We start from the raw sequence: 20,964 nt of genomic DNA on the forward strand, positions 1-20,964 counted from the left end.
CTTGTTCTTTAAAGCCACCCACTTGTGGTATTTGTGTTACGGCAACACTAGGTAAGAGGAGCCCTGGTGGTGCAGTGGTTAAGAGCTCAGCTGCTAACCAAAAGGTCAGCAGTTTGAATCCACCGGCAGCTCCTTGGAAACCCTGTGGGACAGGTCTAGTCTGTCCTATAGGGTCGCTATGAGTCGGAATCAACACTTGACAGGAAGGGGTTTGGGTTTTAGGTAACTAAGCCCAATCAGGGTCCAGTCAGGAGACAAACCATCCTGGCTACAAGAGCAGAGAGAATTTAATATAAAGAACTACAGCAGCAGCTGGTGGATCCAAACTGCGTGCCTCCTGGTTAGCAGCCAAACACTTAACCACCGCGCCACCAGGGATCCAGCTAGGTGTGTTGTCGTCAGGTGCCCTCGAGTCGGTTCTGACTCAGAGTGACCCTGTGTACAACCAAACGAAACGCTGCCTGGTCCTCGCCATCCTCACGATCCTTGCTATGCTTGAGCCCACTGTTGCAGCCACCCTCAATCCACCTCGTTGAGGGTCTCCCTTTTTTCCCCTGACCCTGTACTTTACCACGCATGCTGTCCTTCTCCAGGGACTGATCTCTGCTAACAACACGTCCAAAGTATGTAAGATGCAGTCTCACCACCTTTGCTTCTAAGGGGCATTCTGGCTGTACTTCTAAGATTTGTTCGTTCTTTTGGCTGTCCGTGGTATATTCGATATTCTTCGCCAACACAATTCAAGAGTCAATTCTTCAGTCTTCCTTATTCATCACCCAGCTTTTGCACATATATGAAGCAATTGAAAACATCATGGATTGGGCCGGGCAACCTTAGTCTTCAAGGTAACGGCTTTACTTTTTAACACTTCAGAGAGGTCTTTCGCAGCAAATTTGCCCGTTGCAATGCATCTTGATTTCTTGACTGCTGCTTCCATGGGTGATGATTGTGGATCCAAGTAAAACGAAACCCTTGACAACTTCAAATCTTGATGTTACTGGTCCAGTTGTGAGGATTTTTGTTTTATGTTGAGGTGTAATCCATACTGAGGGCTGTGGTCTTTGATCTTCAGCAGTAAATCCTTCAAATCCTCTTCACTTTCAGCAAGCGAGGTTGTCATCTGCATGACGCAGGTTGTTAATGAGTCTTCCTCCAGTCCTGATGCCCTGTTCTTCTTCATATAGTCCAGCTTCTTGTATTATATGTTCAGCATACAGATTAAATAGGTATGGTGAAAGAATACAACCTTGACCCACACCTCTCATTTAAACCATGCAGTATCCCTTTGTTCTGTTTGAATGAATGCCTCTTGGTGTATGTACAGGTTCCTCATGAGCATAATTAAGTGTTCTGGTATAGAGTTGTTAATTCAATAACCGGCAATGTAAAAAGAGAACGCTAAGGCAGCACTGTCCAGCAGAAATATACAAGCCACGTAGGAGATTTTTAACTTCCTAGTAGCAACATTAAAAAAGTAAACAGGTGAAGCTAAAAATGTACTTTATTTAACCCAATATATCCAAAATACTATCGTTGCAACACGTAATCAATATGAAAATTATTGAGGTATTTCCCATTCTTTACTTGGGCTGTCTTCCGAGTCTGGTGTGTATTTATTTTACACCCACAGCACACTTCAGCACAGGTTCGCCACGTCTCCAGTGCTCAGTAGGTGAGAGGTCCACTCGTCCACCACTGGTGGCACCCCTAGGGCTGGGAGAACAAAGGGAACCAGTGGGAGTCACTAAGATGTGGAATTGTGGAGAACGGGCCCTGTGGAGCTGAAACTCAGGCCCCTGAGGTGGGGTGCTAGCCAGTCCTTTGGTGCTGGTGACTGGGGGCAGCCATGAGCCTGGTTCTACAGGCTCTGGAAACACTGCAGACTTCCACCACCACTTCCGCGAGGAGCTGGCAGGGGGCACAAGTTCTCCCTCCTGAGGACCCTCGAACTTCCTTTAGCAGCACTTCTTGGCCACCCAACAGAGAGCAGCCAGCAATGCAGAAATGTAGTTTTGGGGTCCCCATCCTGGCCACAGAGCACAGAAACCCAAACCCACTGCTGTTGAGTCAACTGCAACTCATGGCGACCACATGTGTTACAGAGTAGAACTGCTCCACAAGAGTTTTCTTAGCTGTGATCTTTATGGGAGGGGATTGCCAGGCCTTTCTTCTGCAGCACTGCTGAGCAGGTTTGAACCGCCAACCTTTTGGTTAGTAGTCGAGTGCAAACTGCGCCCCCCAAGGACCTTCAGAGCACAGAAGGAGCAGAGAAACAACAGTGTAGGAACCAGCCCACCCCTAAACATAGCATAGCCAGTGCACCCTCTTTCTGAGGGGACAGGATGGAAAGAAACTTTGGTTCCCCAAAAGCAATAGCGGAGCAGTAGTGCAGGAGCAGTGGATGCAGACTGAGCCCTACACTCTCACCCCAGTGCTGGGCTGCAGAGGCAAACGTTTTTAAATCACTTCATCACCCAGCATTGGAGCCAAATGCAAACCAGCTGAAGTACCAGCGAGGGCCAGGGCCCCATACAGACACAGTAATGATAATCCCCTTTAAACACCCACCATGGTCCCAGGGGGCTCACTGAGGGAGGATGTCTGAGCTCCAAACGCTTGGGGCATTGAAGGTTTTCTCCCTTTATTAACTCCTCACTCCCCGCTCCCCCATGGGGCCCTGGTAACCACTCATCTTTGTCTCCACGGATTTGCCTGTTCTAGATACTTCAGGTAAGCACAGTCACAGTGTTAACGTAAGTACAACCACATCATGTTGGTCCTTTTGTGTCTTTCCCCTTTTCTGAGGGGTCGTTGTTAGTTGCCGCCAGGTTGGCTCCAACTCATGGCAACCTTATGTATAACAGAATGAAACATTGCCCAGTCCTGTGCCATCTTCATGGTCCTTGGTATGTTTCAGTCCATGGTTTTGGCTACTGTGTCAGTCCCTCTCATGCAGGGTTTCCCTCGTTTTCGCTGACCTTCTACCAAACGTGATGTCTCCTTTTCTAGCGACTGGTCTGTCTTGATGACGTGTCCACAGTAAGTGAGCCAAAGTCTTACCATCCTTGCTTCGAAAATGCACAGCTGTCAGTGTACTGGGAGATGGTTCCTGGCAAATGTGTGCGTGTGCTCAGGGATCCCACCCCCCAGTGAAGGCAGAGAACATTTTCTCCCCCTACCCCAGAATCCTCCCTCCTGCCCCTGCACAGCCCCCAAAAGGTGTAGAACCACTGCCCAGGTTGGGGGAGGACAGTGGCAGCAGCAAGCACAATAACCTCACACCTGAGCCGGGCGCCAGCCCCACGCATCACATTTATTCTCCCCAAGCCTTCTCCCCAAAGGCCTCCCCTGCCTGCCTTTCCCCAACACAAGATCCCTCCGCCCCGCGGAGCCCACAGCTGCCTCTCCTGTTCCAGGAGGCAGGGTCCCGGTCCCTCCCCAAGGCCCAGAGGGAAGCTGCCTCAAGGTCCAGAGCGTGGCCTGGGTGGAGGACTCAGCCCAGCGCCGGGGAGGCTCACACCTGTGCCCACTCACCACATGGGTTGACATCTTGGGCAGGGCCTTCTCTGCTCTGCACTCCATCTCCCCCAACTGGGTACTCGTATGCTCAGTTCCAGACCCAGCCCCTAGCCCCGGTGATGGCTGGTGATGGCCTGGTGGTTCCGACTGTGTCCCCGGCTCCTTAGGCTGAGTCAAGAGCTGGCAGTGTCAGCCTGGTGGTCAGCCTGGTTGTCACGGGCCCTGACGGCCTGGTACACGCTGAGGATGGAGGACACGGTGCCCAGGAGGCCCACCAGCCACGGGGGGAAGCAGCCAGCCCACAGCACTCCTGGGGGCAGCCAGTGCACGGCGTTGGCCAGGTCGGCCAAGTTGCTGAGCAGAGTCAGCGTCTCCGACCAAATCTGCGCCTCCAGGGTCCTCCACTTGCTACAAGGTGGCTGCCTGCAGGAAGCAAAGGAGACACACACCATGGCCGCCAGGCAAGGACAGAATGACGACAGGCCCCTTATGAGTGAGAAGCACCCTGGGGCCACTGTGCCATCCCCAACCTTTCCACAGAGTCAGTCCCTGTCACACACCCAGAGGGAGCCCCCAGCATGAACAGGGGGCATGGATGGGGGTGTGAGTGTCAAATCCACACCTCAGTCCCCCCGACCCCCAATATGGGCAGGGAAGTGGATGAGGGATGATTGGTGGGAAGGTTCTGGACCTGTGACCTGACCCATGTCCCTGAGGTATAGCTGCCCAGTGCGTCTGTGGGAGGGACAGGGGCCCCTCAGCTGGCAAACCTCAGTCTGGATAGCCCAGGCCCTGGACAAAGTCACCTCCTTTCCCAGGATGAGTGAGTGACAATGTCCTTGGGAGATTAGCTCCTCCCTGTGGGGGCGTGGTTGGGAAGGCCCTGCCTCAGAGTCCTCACCACCCCACTTCTTCACTGTGGGGCCTCAAGCAAGCCTCAGCTTCCCCATCTGTAAAAGGTACTGCACCCCCTGGGGGCTCTGGGAGGACCTGTGACCCAGCACCCGTTACACACCAGCTCTGGACCGGGCGTGTGGTGGGGCTAATAATGGTGGGGACTCTGGGCAGCTCCCCGGAGAGCCCGCAGGAGGTGGAGCCTATAGACGAAGGAGGCCTGTCTGTCTCCCGGTGGGATGCCAGATGCGTACCTGGGGAAGGCCACCGTGGGGCTCCTCAGCCTCCGACTCAGCTTCAGTATCACCCACAGGGACCTGCAACACCAGACAGGAGAGGGGACCCATGGCAAAGGCCTAAGGGCCAGTGGCTCTGCCTCCTGTCACTGCTGCCTCTGTCCCCTGGAGGTCTGCCAAGCTCACAAACAGGCGGCTCAATCCTTTTCCTGCCACCATGGTCCTACACCTCCTGGAGCTCCAGGCCCAGGGCCTCCTCACAAATATGGACCCCAGGCTTTCCAGGCCTTCCACACCAGATTCAGGGGTGTCTGCTGCTTCTGGTGTGACCACCAGACCTCACCTGGCCTCTGAGACCTGCTGGCCAAGGACCCACAGCTCAAAGGAACATCAGTCCCGCCCACTGCACTGTCACACCAGGCCCGTCCACTGCACCCCCGCACCGGGCCCACCCACTGTACCCTCACACCAGGCCCACCTGCTGCGACTTCATACCAGGCCTGCCTGCCTCACTTTCCCTCCATGCAGAGTGCTTACAGTTGAGGACACTAAGGCCACCCACTGGACTGGCTGCCAAACCAATGGCCAGCCCTGGGGAAGCTGCTTTTCCTCCCCAAGCCATGCCTGCCCCTGACATACACACACACAGAGACACACAGAAATACACACCACACACACAGACACACACACTGCGGACACTGGCCCGACCTTCCTAAGACGCCCTGTGTCCTGGGGGCTGGCGTCTGCAGGCTGAAGGTGGGACTCTGCCAGGCCCCTGCCACCAGAGGCCGGGGCTGTGGGGCATGCAGGTGACTAGTGTCCCTGGCCCAGGAAGACGTGATTCTGCTGGCTGGAGGACTTTCCGGCTAGAAGCTCCAGGGCCTGGTCCCATCCCCCAGCCACGGTGCAAGACCCATCTGTGGACCCGTCCAGGTGACACGTCCCCCACGGGTCCAGGACACAGGGTAGCACCTGCAGTGTGGTAAGCGGATCTTCGTCAGAGCCACCTGGGGGACTTGGCAAAAACACCGATTCCTGGGCCCCTCAGACCCGCAGAACCAGAACTAGTGCCTGGCCCATTTTAACAACCTCCCACGTGACTCTCTGGCACCTTGGAGCCCTGAGGACAAACAGCTTGATGCGCTCACACACTGAGCGCCCCCTAGCCCCGCACCCCTGCTCCCACCACACCCAGAGAAATGGCGGGAAAACCACACGCCCCAGAAAAGAATGGAACCAATTAGCACGGCCCCACGACTTCCTCTGTGGGGCCCTCGGCCGAAGAGCCCAGTGGGTGTGTCAGTGAACTGAGAGGCACAGGGAACGCTGGAGATACAGTGAGGGACATGGGAACACTGAAGCCGTGCCCCCAGGGATCTTAGCTATGGGGGAGCAGCAACAGTGTAGCAGGAAAAGGAAGGCTCACTGAAATGAAGGAGTGACTAACTACAGACTCAGCTGGACAAGGAATCTCCAAAGGCCAAGGTGATGAGAAAGACACAGAACTGTGAGAGGCCGCAGACCGAGAAAGCAGGACTAGAGGAGGACCCACGGAAGCCAGGCCAGCTGCAAAACCCACCACGTCATTCACAGGCGGAATATGTCCAACCTGCAAGTGCCTGTCACATCCGAGCCCTGGGACCCTGCTACCCACTGCTTCTTGTCCTCCGCCTCACGACATTAAGTACTGAAATGCATAAAATCCAACTGCCTGGAGTCGGCTCCCACTCACGGCGGCCCCACGTGTGCGGAGGAGAGCGACGCTCCACAGGGTTCCCACTCACGGCGGCCCCACGTGTGCGGAGGAGAGTGACGCTCCACAGGGTTCCCACTCACGGCGGCCCCACGTGTGCGGAGGAGAACGATGCTCCACGGGGTTTCCACTCACGGCGGCCCCACGTGTGCAGAGGAGAACTACGCTCCGCGGGGTTCCCACTCACGGCGGCCCCATGTGTGCGGAGGAGAACGATGCTCCACGGGGTTCCCACTCACGGCGGCCCCACGTGTGTGGAGGAGGACGATGCTCCATGGGCTTTCCAATGGCCGGTCTTTCAGAAGCAGATCACCAGGACTTTCCTCTGAGGCACCTCTAGGTGAACTCAAACTTCCAACCCTTCAGTTACCAGCAGTGCTTAACCATTTATACCACCCACACCAGTCAGACTAGGTGGGCACTGGTGGCTCAGTAGTGGAAGTTTTGCCGTCCAGGAAGCAGACCCGGGTTCGATTCCTGGCCAGTGCCCCTCGGGAACAGCCACCACCTGTCTGTCCGTGGAGGCTGGTGTGTTGCTAGGATGAACAGGTTTCAGCAGAGCTCCCAGACTAAGACAGACTAGGAAGACAGGCCTGCTGATCTACTTCTGAAAATCAACCCATGAAAACCCTACAGCTCATAATGGTGTGACCGGCAGTGTCTCGTTCCATGCTGTGTTGGGTCTCCATGAGTCCGGCACTGACTCAAAGGCAGCTAACAGCAACGATAACAGAGTAGGATCAGAACCACACAGAAAACAGGACCAGGAAGCCTCTCGTGGCCAGAGAGGACCCTGAGGAGGTGGCAGACGAGAGGCCATGCACCAAAGCTTCCTGTAGCCGTGGCCCCGGGAGCGTCCTCAGCCCAGCGTGGACACCAACCGGGGGTCATCGCCAAGCACATGGGGAAGGTCGAGGCCTGGAGAGAGACACAGCAAGCTGCACTCGCAGACAACAGCTCCAGCAAGGAGATTGCAACCACAGAGACAGGAGCCTGAGAGCCAGGAGGGGCCGCGTGCCAGTGTCCAGGAGAGCATGAGACAGTAAACCCGAGCCAGCAGAGGGAAACACAAGAGGCTGGACAGAATCACAGAGATGTGACCGGGGGCTCTCTGAGTCAGACTGAGGGGAATTTTAATCTTCTGCTTTGGGGTGTCTCTATACTCCAGACAGGCTTGACAAGCATATAATTTGGGCTTCTGTAACGGGGAAAGAAGACTTCAAAGGGCGGCTCGAGAAGACAAAGTAAAGTATTATAATGACATGTGCAAAGAGCTGGAGATGGAAAACCAAAAGGGAAGAACACGCTCGGCATTTCTCAAGCTGAAAGAGTTGAAGAAAAAATTCAAGCCTCGAGTTGCAATAGTGAAGGATTCTATGGGAAAAATATTGAGCGACGCAAGAGGCATCAAAACAAGATGGAAGGAATACACAGAGTCATTACACCAAAAAAAATTAGTTGATGTTCAACCATTTCAAGAGGTAGCATATGATCAGGAACCGATGGTACTGAAGGAAGAAGTCCAAGCTGCTCTGAAGGCATTGGCGAAAAACAAGGCTCCAGGAATTGATGGAATATCAATTGAGATATTTCAACAAACAGATGCAGCGCTGGAGGTGCTCACTCGTCTATGCCAAGAAATATGGAAGACAGCTTCCTGGCCAACTGACTGGAAGAGATCCATATTTATGCCTATTCCCAAGAAAGGTGATCCAACCAAATGTGGAAATTATAGAACAATATCATTAATATCACACTCAAGCAAAATTTTGCTTAAGATCATTCAAAAACGGCTGCAGCAGTATATTGACAGGGAACTGCCAGAAATTCAGGCCGGTTTCAGAAGAGGACGTGGAACCAGGGATATCATTGCTGATGTCAAATGGATCCTGGCTGAAAGCAGAGAATACCAGAAGGATGTTTACCTGTGTTTTATTGACTATGCAAAGGCAGTCGACTGTGAGGATCATAACAAATTATGGATAACATTGCAACGAATCGGAATTCCAGAACACTTAATTGTGCTCATGAGGAACCTTTACATAGATCAAGAGGCAGTTGTTCGGACAGAACAAGGGGATACTGATTGGCTTAAAGTCAGGAAAGGTGTGCGTCAGGGTTGTATTCTTTCACCATACCTATTCAACCTGTATGCTGAGCAAATAATCCAAGAAGCTGGACTATATGAAGAAGAACGGGGCAACAGGATTAGGGGAAGACTCATTAACAAACTGCATTATGCAGATGACACAACCTTGCTTGCTGAAAGTGAAGATGACTTGAAGCACTTACTAATGAAGATCAAAGACCACAGCCTTCAGGACGGATTACACCTCAACATAAAGAAAACAAAAATCCTCACAACTGGACCACTGAGCAACATCATGATAATTGGAGAAAAGATCGAAGTTGTCAAGGATTTCATTTTACTTGGATCCACAATCAACAGCCATGGAAGCAGCAGTCAAGAAATCAAGAGACGCATTGCATTGGGTAAATCTGCTGCAAAGGACCTCTTTAAAGTGTTGAAGAGCAAAGATGTCACCTTGAAGACTAAGGTGCGCCTGACCCAAACCATGGTATTTTCAATTGCATCATATGCATGTGAAAGCTGGACAATGAATAAGGAAGACCGAACAAGAATTGACGCCTTTGAATTGTGGTGTTGGCAAAGAATATTGAATATACCATGGACTGCCAAAAAAACGAACAAATCTGTCTTAGAAGAAATACAACCAGAATGCTCCTTAGAAGCAAGGATGGCGAGACTGCGTCTTACATACTTTGGACATGTTGTCAGGAGGGATCAGTCCCTGGAGAAGGACGTCATGCTTGGCAGAGTACAGGGTTAGTGGAAAAGAGGAAGACCCTCAATGAGGTGGATTGACACAGTGGCTGCAACGATGAGCTCAAGCATAACAATGATTATAAGGGTGGTGCAGGACCGGGCAGTGTTTCCTTCTGTTGTGCATAAGGTCACTATGAGTCGGAACCACCTCAACGGCACATAACAACAACAATAACAATGGGGGAAGGAGAAGTACTGAGTGTTGGAGTCTTCCCCAGGGGCAAGTGACAGCCGATCTGGGACAACCCTCCCCACCACCAAGTACTCCAGGACCAAGGAAATGCAGCCACACCCGAGGTCAGGGGGCCGCACCTCGCTTCACAGAGTGGAGAGACCCTTGCTGCCATTCAAACGCAGGAACTCAGGGAGCTGCTTCTCCTGTATTCTCTGGTGCAGAGGACTCTGAACAAACGGACTCAGCAAGCTGGCCAAAAGGAGAATGTGAGGAAGGAAACCATGACTTTAAAGTTCTTAGGAACCATGAGGTTTTGAGAAGCATGGGGCCATTCAGGAAACCCCTGGCTGTTTGATTTGGGGATGTCTGCTGATGCCAGCATAGACAGGATTGGGGACCTGGGTCAAAGCTGCCACACAAGCCATTTCTCCCCAGGCCCCGGAGCTGTATCGTCTTCCTGGGTGTGGTAGACAGAACAATGCTCCCACCCCTAAAGATGTCCACATCCTAACCCCCGGGATCTGTGAATGTGGTGTCTGACATGACAGAAGGGACTCTGCAGATATGACTTAATTAGGAACCTTGAAATGAGAGATGATCCTGGGTTATTGGGATGGGCCCACTGTCGCCACCAGGGGGCTTAGAAGAGGGAGGCAGGAGAGCCAGAGAAGGAGATGTGACAACGGAAGCAGAGGCTAGAGGGATGTGCTCTGAAGATGGAGGGGGCTGCGAGCCAAGGGATGCGGGCGGCCACTAGAAGCTGGAAAAGGCAAGAGAACAGATTCTCCCCTCAAGCCTCCAGAAGCCCTGCTGACACCTTGATTTGAACCCAGTGAGTCCCATTTTGAACTTCAGACCTCCAGAGCTGTGAGATCATAAATTTTGTCTGAAGCCACTCAGTGTGTGGTCCTTTGTTACAGAAGCTCATACAGTGGGGTGGCAACAAAACGAGGGACAGCAGAAGAGGCAAAGGCCTGCAGGCCTCAAGTTGGAGACAGCCTGCAGATGCTGCACCACTGCAGCCCCGTGAGGACCCCACCCAGGGCCACGGGCCACACTGAGACTCCCCTGCCGCACCACTTACCTGGCAATGCCCAGGAGCAGGGAGAGGCCCCAGAAAGCTGTGCTCAGCGCCCACCAGCGGGCAGCATCCACGTGGAGGATCTTGGCGTCAGCAGCCCAGGCAACGTGCTCGCAGGGGTAGAACAGCTGGTCAGCCAGGTTGCCCAGAATAGACACACAGCGGACAAAGCAGTCCTCCTCCTGCAGTGGGGGAAGTAGGGACATCTGGGCCTGGGGTTGGCCAACCACGTCACTTTTTAAAAAATTTTTTTGTGTCTTAGGTGAAAGTTTACAGTGCGAATTCATTTCTCATTCAAAACTTATACACAAATTGTTTTGTGACATTGGCTGCAATCCCCACAATGTGTCAACACTCTCCCCCTCTCTATCCTGGGTTCTCCGTGTCCATTCGTCCAGTTTTCCTGTCCCTTCCTGACTTCCCGTCTTTGCTTTTGGGCAGGTGCTGCCATTTGGTCTCATATACCCTGGTGGCATAGTGGTTAAGTGCTACAGCTGCTAACCAAAACATCAGCAGTTCAAATCTACCAGGTGCTTCCTTGGAAACTCTAATGGGACAGTTCTATTCTGTTCTAGAGGGCCACTATGAGTCAGAATCGACTCAACAGCACACAACATACTTGATTGAACTAAGAAGCACGTTCCTCACGTGTTATTGTTTGTCTCACTGGCCTGTCTAATCTTTGGCTGAAAGCTGAACTTTGGGAGTGGCTTCTGAGTCAGCAGGGTGTCTGGGGGCCATGGTCTTGGGCGTTCCTCCAGTCCCTGTCAGACCAGTAAGTCTAGTCTTTTTTTGTGAATTTGAAATTTGTTTGACATCTTTCTCCCACAATCCAGGACCCTCTATTTTGATCCCTGTCAGAGTGGTCATTGGTGGTAGCCAGGCACCATCTAGTTCTTCTGGGCTCAGGCTGGTGGAGGCTCTGGTTCATGTGGTCCATTAGTCCTTCCATGGCCCATTTGGTGGCCATGGCCATGCCAAGCACTCACTCGTTGGTAAGGTTCCTCCTGCCACAGTGGCAAGAGCACTGTCCAGGCCGGGCAGGCTGGCCCCTGCAAGGGAAGCAGACTGTAGGGGTGGGCTGGCAGCAGTGCAGTGCTCAGTGCCCACCAACGCAGCGGTCTCCACTTGGTTGCACGTAGAATCCCCACTCTGGGGAGCCCAGCTGCCTGAGCTCCGCCCCTGGACATTCTGACTCCCAGTCTGGCTGGCGCCCGAGCATTGGGATGTTTTTAAGTTCCCACATGATTCCAGTGCACAGCCAGGCTGAGACCCGCTGCCTCAGAGCCTCCTGTTTCTGCACCTGTACCAGCTCTCCACCCATCTCTGACCAGACCCAGAGAGGAGAGGAGGGGTGTGCAAGGTTTGCTGACTTTCCCCAAACCAGAGAGGGGTCACCACTCCCACGGCTGAGCAAACTGAAGCCCTTGCATGAAGTCACCTGCCTAGCTCACACAGGGATGGCCATCCAGGTTGCCAAATTCCGGAGCCCACAAGGACTCTGTCCTACACGGTGTACATGTCCTCTGCCTCTGCCTTGGTAACCATAGCCTGGACCAAGCCCCACAGGGCCAGCTGAGGCGTATAGTAGCTGGGCCCCCAGGAAGCACCGTCCCCTCCCCACCTTCCACTAACTGCCAGCATACCTCCCCCTTCTCTCTTCCCAGAACCCCCACCGGGTGACACTGATGCTTGGTGATACTGCCCCCCTCCTTCCTTCTGGCCCGCAGCAATCTGCCTCTTGAACCCCAATGTTCCCCCATTCTGCCTGGGACCTTTGGGTGCATTTTGGCATATTTTTACACCTCCCTGAGGACACGGACCCCAACCCCAATATATCTGTTGTACTCATGTTTCCAGGCCCTACACTGCAGAGGAGGAGACGTGCCTGGGGGTGACAGGGACACAGACATAAACAGGGGCCCCAGCAAACAAAAGGGGCACTTGTTCTGGCATAGACGGAGGGGGCGTGTCTCAGGGGAAGCGTGGGAGGTGCCCCAATCAGACCGAGGGGAGGAGGAGGAGGAGGAGATGGGTGAGGCCAGCCAAGGGGCATGCGGGCAGACCAGTGGGGCAAATGAGCAGAGCGCGGAGAGGAGACCCTGGAGGGTACCCTGGAAGGGGCAGCAGGCCTGGCTCTGGGGGCCTTTCCCGTGTGCTCCCACCTGGCACAGGGCCGGGTGCACAGTAGGCACCTGATGGGCGTTTGAAGTGAGGGACTGACCAGTGACTATCCACCAGGTCACCCTTTGCGTTCTGACCTGGGCTTTCCTGGCACCAATCTGATGTCAATGGAGGGCAGGGAGGCAAAGTCCACCGAAAGCACAGCCCGCGCCCTCACGCAGCCAAAGCCACCTCTAGAGGTGCATCCTGCAGGGCAGGTTTCTCCCCTTAGGCGCTGCTAACGCTTGGGGCGGCATCATTCTCTGGAGGGAGGAGGGGTGTCCTGTGCACAGCATGGTACAGAGTGGCTTCCCTGGCCTCCACCCACTTGATGCCAGTAGCACCGTCCCCCAAAGCTGTGACAATAAAAGATGTCTCCAGGCATAACTTAGGGACTCAAGGTCCCTTCACAGAGGTGACATGTATATGTGTGAGTATGGTGGGGAGGGAGTCTCCTAGGATGCACAGGAAGCACCCCAATCAGACAAAGACCACGACGACAACGAGGAGAATCCTGGAGGCAGGTCCGGGGAAACACACCTGATTTGGGGTGGCTGGGCCTGGGGGCGTGCCAGGGAGCATCTGAGCAGTGAAGGGCTCAGCGAGCAGACCCCTGGGAAGGCAGTCAGGGAGAGGTGTGCCTTGGTGGGGCCAGCCCCTGGGGAAATGTCCCCTGGGGGTAAAAGCACTGGCAGGTGAGAACCACAGCACACGCAGGGAATGAGGCAGGGCCAAGGTCCCCCTCCACCCCACAGTACTGTTGTAACAGAAAAATACAACAAATAATCGACAGGCCCATCAACTGGTTAAGTAATTCAAGGCCAGTCCACCACCCATCTGTGCTTCTGTTGTACCGTGGCGGCTTGCATGTTGCTATGTTGTTGGAAGCTATCCCACGGGTCACCCAGGTTTCAACAGAACTTCCAGACTAACACAGATCAGAAAGAAAGTCCCGGCAATCTACTTCTGAAAATTAGGCAGTGAAAACCCTATGGATCACAACAGAATATTATTCGATATAGTACTGGAAGATGAGCCCCCTTGGTTGGAAGGCACTCAAAATACACTGTGGCCGCAACCATGGACTCGAGCGGACCAAGGATCATGAAGATGGCAGAGGACGAGGTACTGTTTCATTCTTTTGTACACGGGGCCGCTACGAGTTATAGCCAACTCAGCCGCAACTAAAAACAATAACTACGTGGCCAAAAAGAACGAAGCAGCACGTTTTCAGGTGATACAGAATAACCTCCAAGAAGCACGTGGTAGAACAGTGTAAACAACACACAACTATTTACGGGAACAATATGTATTTGCTTGAATAAGACCCCTGGGTGGTATAAATGGTTTGCCACTCAACTACTCCAGGGGTGCCACGGAAGAAAGGCCTGGCAATCTGGTTCCGTAAAGATTATAGTCAAGAAAATTCTATGGAGCAGTTCTACTCCATCACATGGGGCTGCTCTGAGTCAGAATTTACTCAAAAACAACAGGTTTGGTTTTTGGTTTCTTTGCTTGTGTAGCTATAAGAGATTTCAAGAAGGGAGACACAAGAAACCAACCGCAGTGGTTGCCTCTGAGGAGGAAAGTTGCGGGCCTGGAGGACTGGTGAAGGTGAGACTTTTTACTACTCTTCGAACCTTTTGAATTTGGAATGCGTTAATGGATTTGCTATTTCTTTTCTTTATTTCAAATTAAAATGAGAACATCTGATTATATCAAAAATGAAATTAATAAAAAAAGAAACTCTTCATACAGGTTCATAAAACAGTGATGGAGGCCGTGACCCCCGGCTTCCTGAGGCCTGTCTCCTCCCCGCCCCACAGCCTCATGACACCCCATTACCTTTGTCCCCAAGCCATACTGCTTAGTGTAGGCAAACATGGCCAGGTCATCAAAGAGTCGCAGGACGGTCCTGCAATGGCTCAGCTGGGCAGACAGCACTAGCAGGCGCATCCCCACATCTGACTTGGCCGGGCATTGTTCCACCAGCACCCCGCCGACCAGCTGGCAGCAGTACCCCAGCGTTCGGATCTGCAGGAAACCAGAGACAGTCAGCAGGGTGCTGCTCTTCTCCTGGACTGGATCACCCCGACCTGGCCCTGTGAGATCAGGCACGTGGAAGATTCTAGATCACCAAACTTCCAATGCAAGCTAAAAGTTTAAAAAGACACCTGTAGGTGGCATGAATGGAGAAACATGACATCATTGTTGAAAAGACACCACCAAGAGTGTCCACAAAGTGCTGACTTGTCTCACCAGGAGGCACAGCCTTTGGAGAAAGATGTGACACGGACAAGAAGCGGAAATTCCCATTCTCTACCTTCTGAATCTTCCTTTACCCAGCAGACAAGAGGACTAGGCTGAAATGTATATTTACATCTACCTAGGTGGACCAAGGAGTCCCTGGGTGGTGCAAATGGCTAACATGTTCAGCTCCAAACTGTAAGGTTAGAGGTTTGAGTCTACCCACAGGCACCTCAGAAGAAAGGCCTGGCAATCTACTTCCAAAAAATCAGCCATTGAAAACTCTATGGAGCACAGATCTACTCTGACACACATGGAGTTACCACCAGAGTCAACTCCATGGCAACTGTTTTTTTTTTTTTTTTTGGCTGGACCAAAGCTGGGCTAAGGGTTAGGAAACAAAGGATCTGGCCTGAACCCAGTGTGCAAAACGATAATTTGCTTGAATTACTTTGGTGAGAAGGAGCCCACTCAGTATGTGAGTTGGAGCACTGTAAACTGTGTTAGGTTTACCACGGTTAAATCTTTAAGTATTTTATCTGTTTTCCAGAAATTGCTTTTTTCCTGTTGTTGTATATATTATTTTTATTTGTATTTCCTTTTCAGCCCCTTTGTTATGGCAAAACACTACAAACTAAATGCTCAGCTTGGGATTTGTTAAAAGCTCAATGCCCAATCATAGTAGGTATAGTTGAGACCTAAATGCCCAGTCCGGTGTGTTCTCTGGTACAACTTAAATGTCTACCTAGGGGATTGGTCAGGACAACCTGAATCCAACCTCATGGGCCCGGGTGGAACAACCTAAGTGCCCAATCAGAGGTGTTTGTTGGAACCTAAATGTCCAGCTAATGGGGGACCCTGCAGCATCCTAAATCCCTGTGTGAGATTGTTTGGGACAACCCAGGGACCAACTACAAGGGCCTAGTCAGATCCTAAATGTCCAGCCGTGGGGATTTCGTTGGTATGTAAAATGTCCAGCCAGGTTGGGTTGACCGGGACCACCCAAATAGCCAGTGGTGGGGATATGGTTAGAACATAAATCTACAGAGGATTTGGTTGGCACCCTCCATGGTTGGGCACGTCAACTACAGGGGTGTGGCCATGGTGGTTCCTTGGTACTGGGCTGGCTGAAACAACCTAAATGCCCAACTATAGGGGATGTGGTCCGAATCTAAACGCCCAGGCTTGGGGGCCCTGCAATATCCTAAATCCCGATATGAGAGACTTTCGGAAGACCCGGGAATCAACGACAGATGACTGGGCAGATCCTAAACTAAATGTCAATGGTGGGGATTTAGTTGGTATGTAAAATGTCCAATCCGATTGGTTTGGTTGTACCAACGCACATGCCCAACACTGGGGGACCGGGTTCGAGCCCAGCTTGAACAGGGACTCTTCGTCGGGGACTCGAGCGACCCCGCCCCCTCTCTGGGCCTCAGCTTCCCGGTCTCTGACTTCGAACCGAACTCCAAGGCTCCAGCCCCGCCCCGCCGCGTCTATCCGCGAAGCTGGTTTACGCGGAGCGCGGCGGACGGCGGTCCGGGATCGTCCCCCGCCGGCCCGAGCCCCTCCGGACCCAGCCTCACCAGGCGGTCCCGGCCCCTGTACGACTCCAGCGCCGATGCCAGTCCCTTCAGCGACGCCATGGCAACTCCGCCGTGACGTCAGCGCGGCGCGCCAAGAGGCGGGGCGAGGGCGCGCGCTCTTTGCGCAGGCGCGACCGAGGCTCTTTGTCCCGGCGCTGGCGCTCTGTGTGCTGCGGGGTGGAGCCGCGGGTGCAGATTTCGTGGTTATGTGCGTGCTTCTTGGGCGTGTGGCTCTAAGATGGTCCTGGGAGTTGCTGCTGCCCTTTGGCGGCTTGTCTTTTCAAACTACCCACACACAAAAAAATTCAAGTAAAAGCACCAACCTGATAGCAGTGTTCAAGGACGGACTTTTCTTTTTCTGCTTATCGACATTTTCTATTTTTTCTATCGCGAGCGTGTAATACTGTTTAGAAAGTTAAAAGAATGCATAGAATGTAGAAAAATAGACAGGAATCTGCTGTCGTTGCTCCGGGAACAGAAACTGGGTGGCTGGGAAGAGGAGATTTGGTTTTCACCTTTATACTGTCTTGTAGCTTTTGAATTTTATATAATGGTCATGGATTCTTTTCCAAAAGTCAACTAAAATGCTTCAAAAAATTAACATGACCATTTTTCCTTTTTGTTTGTGGTAAAATTCACATAACAAAATTTAACATTTAAAATGTACAATTGAGTGGCACTTAGTACATTCACAAGGTTCCTGGGTTGTGCAAACTGTTAGCAGTTCAAACTCACCCGGTGGCAATGCAGAAGAAAGGCCTGGCGATCTGCTTCTGTAAGGATTAGCCTAGAAAACCCTATCGAGCACAGTTGTACAGTAACACATGGGGTTGCTGTGAGTCTAAATTGACTCAGAGGCAAAAGGTTTGGGTTTTTTTCGGGGAGAGGGAGTTGGTTTAATACACTCACAATGTTGTGCAACATCACCTGTTTCTAGTTCCAAAACATTTCATCACATCAAGAGAACTCCTTATCCATTAAGTAGCCAGTCTCCTGTCCTACGCACCTGTTTGCTGCTGTGGAGTCAGCCCCTGACTCATGGCAGCCCCATTAACAGAAACGCTGGCCGGTCCTGCACCATCCTCATGACCAGTTGTGGATAGGACTGTTGTGATCCACAGTGTTTTCATTGGCTGATTTTTGGAAGTAGATCTCCAGGCCTTTCTTCCTACTCCATTTTAGTCAGGAAGCTCAGCTGAAACCTGTTGAGCATCATAGCAACATGCAAGCCTTCCCTGACAGATGGGTGGTAGCTGAACATGAGGTGCATTGACTGGGAATGGAATCCAGGTCTCCCCCATGGAAGGGGAGACTTCTACCACTAAACCACCAACTAATGTCCAGTAACATAACAACAAATTTTATTATTTATCTACTTATTTGCCTGTCTCTCCTCCACAATGTGGATTTCGCCAGGGCAGGGATTTTGATCTTCTGTCCCCACAGCCTGGCACAAAATAGATTTTCAAAAGGTGTTGGGTGCCCTTGGGACTCAGCTCCCATCCACAGTTCTCTTCTTGTGTTCCACGCTGTTCTGGGAGAGCTCGTCCACTCCCATGGCTCCTGTGGCCACCTCTTTGCTGGCCCATCCCACTTCTGTCTCCAACCCTGACCTGTCTCCTACTCCCATCTGCCCTCTGCTACCAACTTCCAACATGATCACATGGGGCCCAAAGAGGGTGACGGAGCCGTCCAAAATCACACAGGGTCCACCACCTTCCTCTGGGCAGGATCAGGGGCCTAGGAACATCCTGGACATGGGGTCTCCCTGATACCATGTGGCCCTACAGCTGCCGCCACTGCCTGTCCGTTTCCTCAGGACATCCCATAAGCCCCTCATGTTCAGTAAATCCCAGCCCAACCTCAGTATCATCCCCCAAATCTCTCCCTCTCCCAAGTCTTCATCACAAGGGCAGCCCCACCATCCACCCAGTCACCCAGCCACACACTTCAACACATGCCCACTCCTTCCCTCTCCCCTCACTCCCCTGCCATATTAGTCTCCTAGGACTGCCATCACAAAGCACCACAAACTGGGTGGCTTAAAACAACAGAAATTTATTGTCTCACAGCTCTGCAAGCTGAAGTCCGAAATCAAGGTGTAGCAGGGCCGTGCTCTCTCTGAAGGCTCTAGAAAAGGATCTTACCTTGCCTCTTCCAGCAATCCCTGGAGTTCCTTGGCTTGTAGATGCTTCACTCCAATCTCTGCCTCTGTCATCACATGGCCTTCTCCCTTGTTTGTCTGCGTCTTCATACAACCTTTTTGTTTGTTTGTTTTTCAATTATGATTATTTTTTAAAACTGTATTGTCCTTCTAAGATACTCCACTGATCCCACTCCTTCTGGAGCAAGGGAGAATGAAGAAAATCAAAGAGACAAGGGAAAGATTTGTCCAAAGGACTAATGGACCAAAACTACCACAGCCTCCACCACACTGAGTCCAGTACAACTAGATGGTGCCCAGCTACCACAAGCAACTGCTCCAACAGGGATCACAATAGAGAGTCCCAGACAGAGCTGGAGAAACATGTAGAACAAAATCCTAACTCACAAAAAAAGGCCAGACTTACTGGTCTCACAGAGACTGGAGAAACCCGGACAATATGGCCCCCCGGACATCCTTTTAACTCAGTACTGAAGTCACTCCTGAGGTTCACCCCTCAACCAAAGATTAGACAGGCCCATAAAACAAAATGAGACTAAAAGGGGACACCAGCCCAGGGGCAAGGACAAGAAGGCAGGAAGGGACAGGAAAGCTGGTAATGGAGAACCCAAGGTGGAGAAGGGAAGAGTGTTGATATGTCGTGGGGTTGCCAATCAATGCCACAAAACAATCTGTATTAATTGTTAATCAGAAAATAATCTGCCCTGTAAACCTTCATCTGATTTTTTTTATTGTGCTTTAGATGAAGGTTTACAGCTCAAATTAGTTTCTCATTCAAAAAGGTATGCAAAAATTTTTTTGCGACATTGGTTCCATTCACCCAGTTTTCCTGTCCTTTCTTGCCTTCTTGTCTTGCCTTTGGGCAGGATTTGCCCATTTAGTCTCGTATACTTGTTTGAACTAAGAAGTACATTCCTCATGTGTGTTGTTTATTTTATAGTCCTGTCTAATCTTTGGCTGAAAGGTAGACTTCCGGAGTGGCTTCTGTTCTGAGTCAGCAGGGTGTCCAGGGGCCATAGTCTCAGGCATCCCTCCAGTCTCCATCAGACCAGTAAGCCTGGTCTTTTGTGTGTGTGTGTGTGAATTTGAATTTTGTTCAACATTTTTCTCTCGCTCTGTCCGGAACCCTCTATTATGATCCCTGTCAGAGCAGTTGGTGGTGGTAGCAGGGCACCATCTAGTTCTGGGCTCAGGCTGGTGGAGGCTGTGGTTCATGCAGTTAGTCCTTTAGACCAATATTTTCCTTGTGTCTTTGGTTTTCCTTACTCCCCTTTGCTCTGGATGGGATGAGACCAATAGATGTATTTTAGATGGCCATTTGCAAGCCCTTAAGACACCAAACGCTACTCACCAGAATAGAATGTAAAACATTTTCTTTATGAACTATGTCATGCCAAGTGACTTGGACGTCTCCTGAGACCATGGTCCCCAATGACCATTTTATAAGGACACCAGGCATTGGATTTGAGGCCCACTCGAAGCAAGTATGACCTCAATTTAACATAACTAATTATATCTGCAAAGACCCTATTTCCAAATAAAGCCACATTCTGAGTTTCCAGGCAGACATGAATTTTGGGAGACAGTATTCAACCCAGTACACCCCTCTATGTCCCATCAGTCACCATCCATTTCTTCCCAGCCCACAGCCCCTTCCTCCCCACTCTTTCTCACCCAGACAACCACAGAAGCCTCCCTGTTCCCCCAGCCTTTACATGCACCTAAGTCTGTTCTCCCACGATAGCCCGAAAGGCTCTTTTTCTTTCTTCTTTTTTTTCAGGGTAGAGGTAATCATTATTTTATTGAACACAGGGTTTCATAACCTGTATCTCAAAATAAAATTTGCTGGGTTTTATTTGTTTTACCAAATCAACCAAAAAAAAAAAAAAAAAAAGGCGTTGCTGTTGAGCCAACTCCAATTCACGGCACCCGTATGTTACTGAGTAAAGCTGCTCCACATGGTTTTCTTGGCTATAATCTTTACAGAAGCAGATCGCCCAGCCTTTCTTCTGTGGCACCGATAGGTGGATTTGGACTGCCAGCATTTGTTTAGTAGAGGAATACAAACCATTTGTGCTACCCAAGAACCCTTGCCAAATTAATGTATCAGGATATTAGCCCTCCTGCCTGGACTCCCACCCCAACCAGAAGTTATTCACTATTAATCATTTCATGACTATTCTGTTGATTTTTTTCCTTGGGATATAATTAATAAAATGCATAAATATTTATCCAAATGCAAAAGCATATTCTCTTACAAAATTCTGACCACTCTCTACATACTCTGTTGATACGTAC

General features: G+C 51.4%; 1 protein-coding gene across 2 annotated transcripts; it reads right to left on the minus strand.

The window, feature by feature from the left end:
* Positions 1 to 3,150: 3,150 nt before the first annotated feature.
* PEX11G (peroxisomal biogenesis factor 11 gamma) lies at positions 3,151 to 16,588 on the minus strand. 2 transcript variants are annotated; one of them, XM_049876663.1, is made up of 5 exons: positions 16,503 to 16,588; positions 14,515 to 14,703; positions 10,510 to 10,688; positions 4,668 to 4,730; positions 3,151 to 3,942 (listed from the first exon to the last, which is right to left on the minus strand). In XM_049876663.1, the coding sequence occupies exons 1-5, from the start codon at positions 16,560 to 16,562 to the stop codon at positions 3,693 to 3,695; spliced, it is 741 nt and encodes a 246-aa protein (XP_049732620.1). In that variant the 5' UTR covers positions 16,563 to 16,588; the 3' UTR covers positions 3,151 to 3,692. The 2 variants fall into 2 exon arrangements, with proteins under 2 accessions (XP_049732620.1, XP_049732618.1); XM_049876661.1 differs by having other exon boundaries at positions 10,510 to 10,712.
* Positions 16,589 to 20,964: the final 4,376 nt, after the last annotated feature.

Source organism: Elephas maximus, chromosome 3, assembly GCF_024166365.1.
Source record: "Elephas maximus indicus isolate mEleMax1 chromosome 3, mEleMax1 primary haplotype, whole genome shotgun sequence".
In the NCBI taxonomy this organism is placed as follows: Eukaryota; Metazoa; Chordata; class Mammalia; order Proboscidea; family Elephantidae; genus Elephas; species Elephas maximus.

Excerpts from the sequence above, each read along its gene's own strand:
- PEX11G (XM_049876661.1), bottom strand. The coding sequence starts at position 16,562 with ATGGCGTCGCTGAAGGGACTGGCATCGGCGCTGGAGTCGTACAGGGGC. Across the intron at positions 10,713-14,514 it reads AGTATGGCTTGGGGACAAAG|ATGTCCCTACTTCCCCCACT; the intron begins GTAATGGGGTGT and ends CCCCAGGCCCAG. Across the intron at positions 4,731-10,509 it reads CTGCTCCTGGGCATTGCCAG|GTCCCTGTGGGTGATACTGA; the intron begins GTAAGTGGTGCG and ends CTGGTGTTGCAG.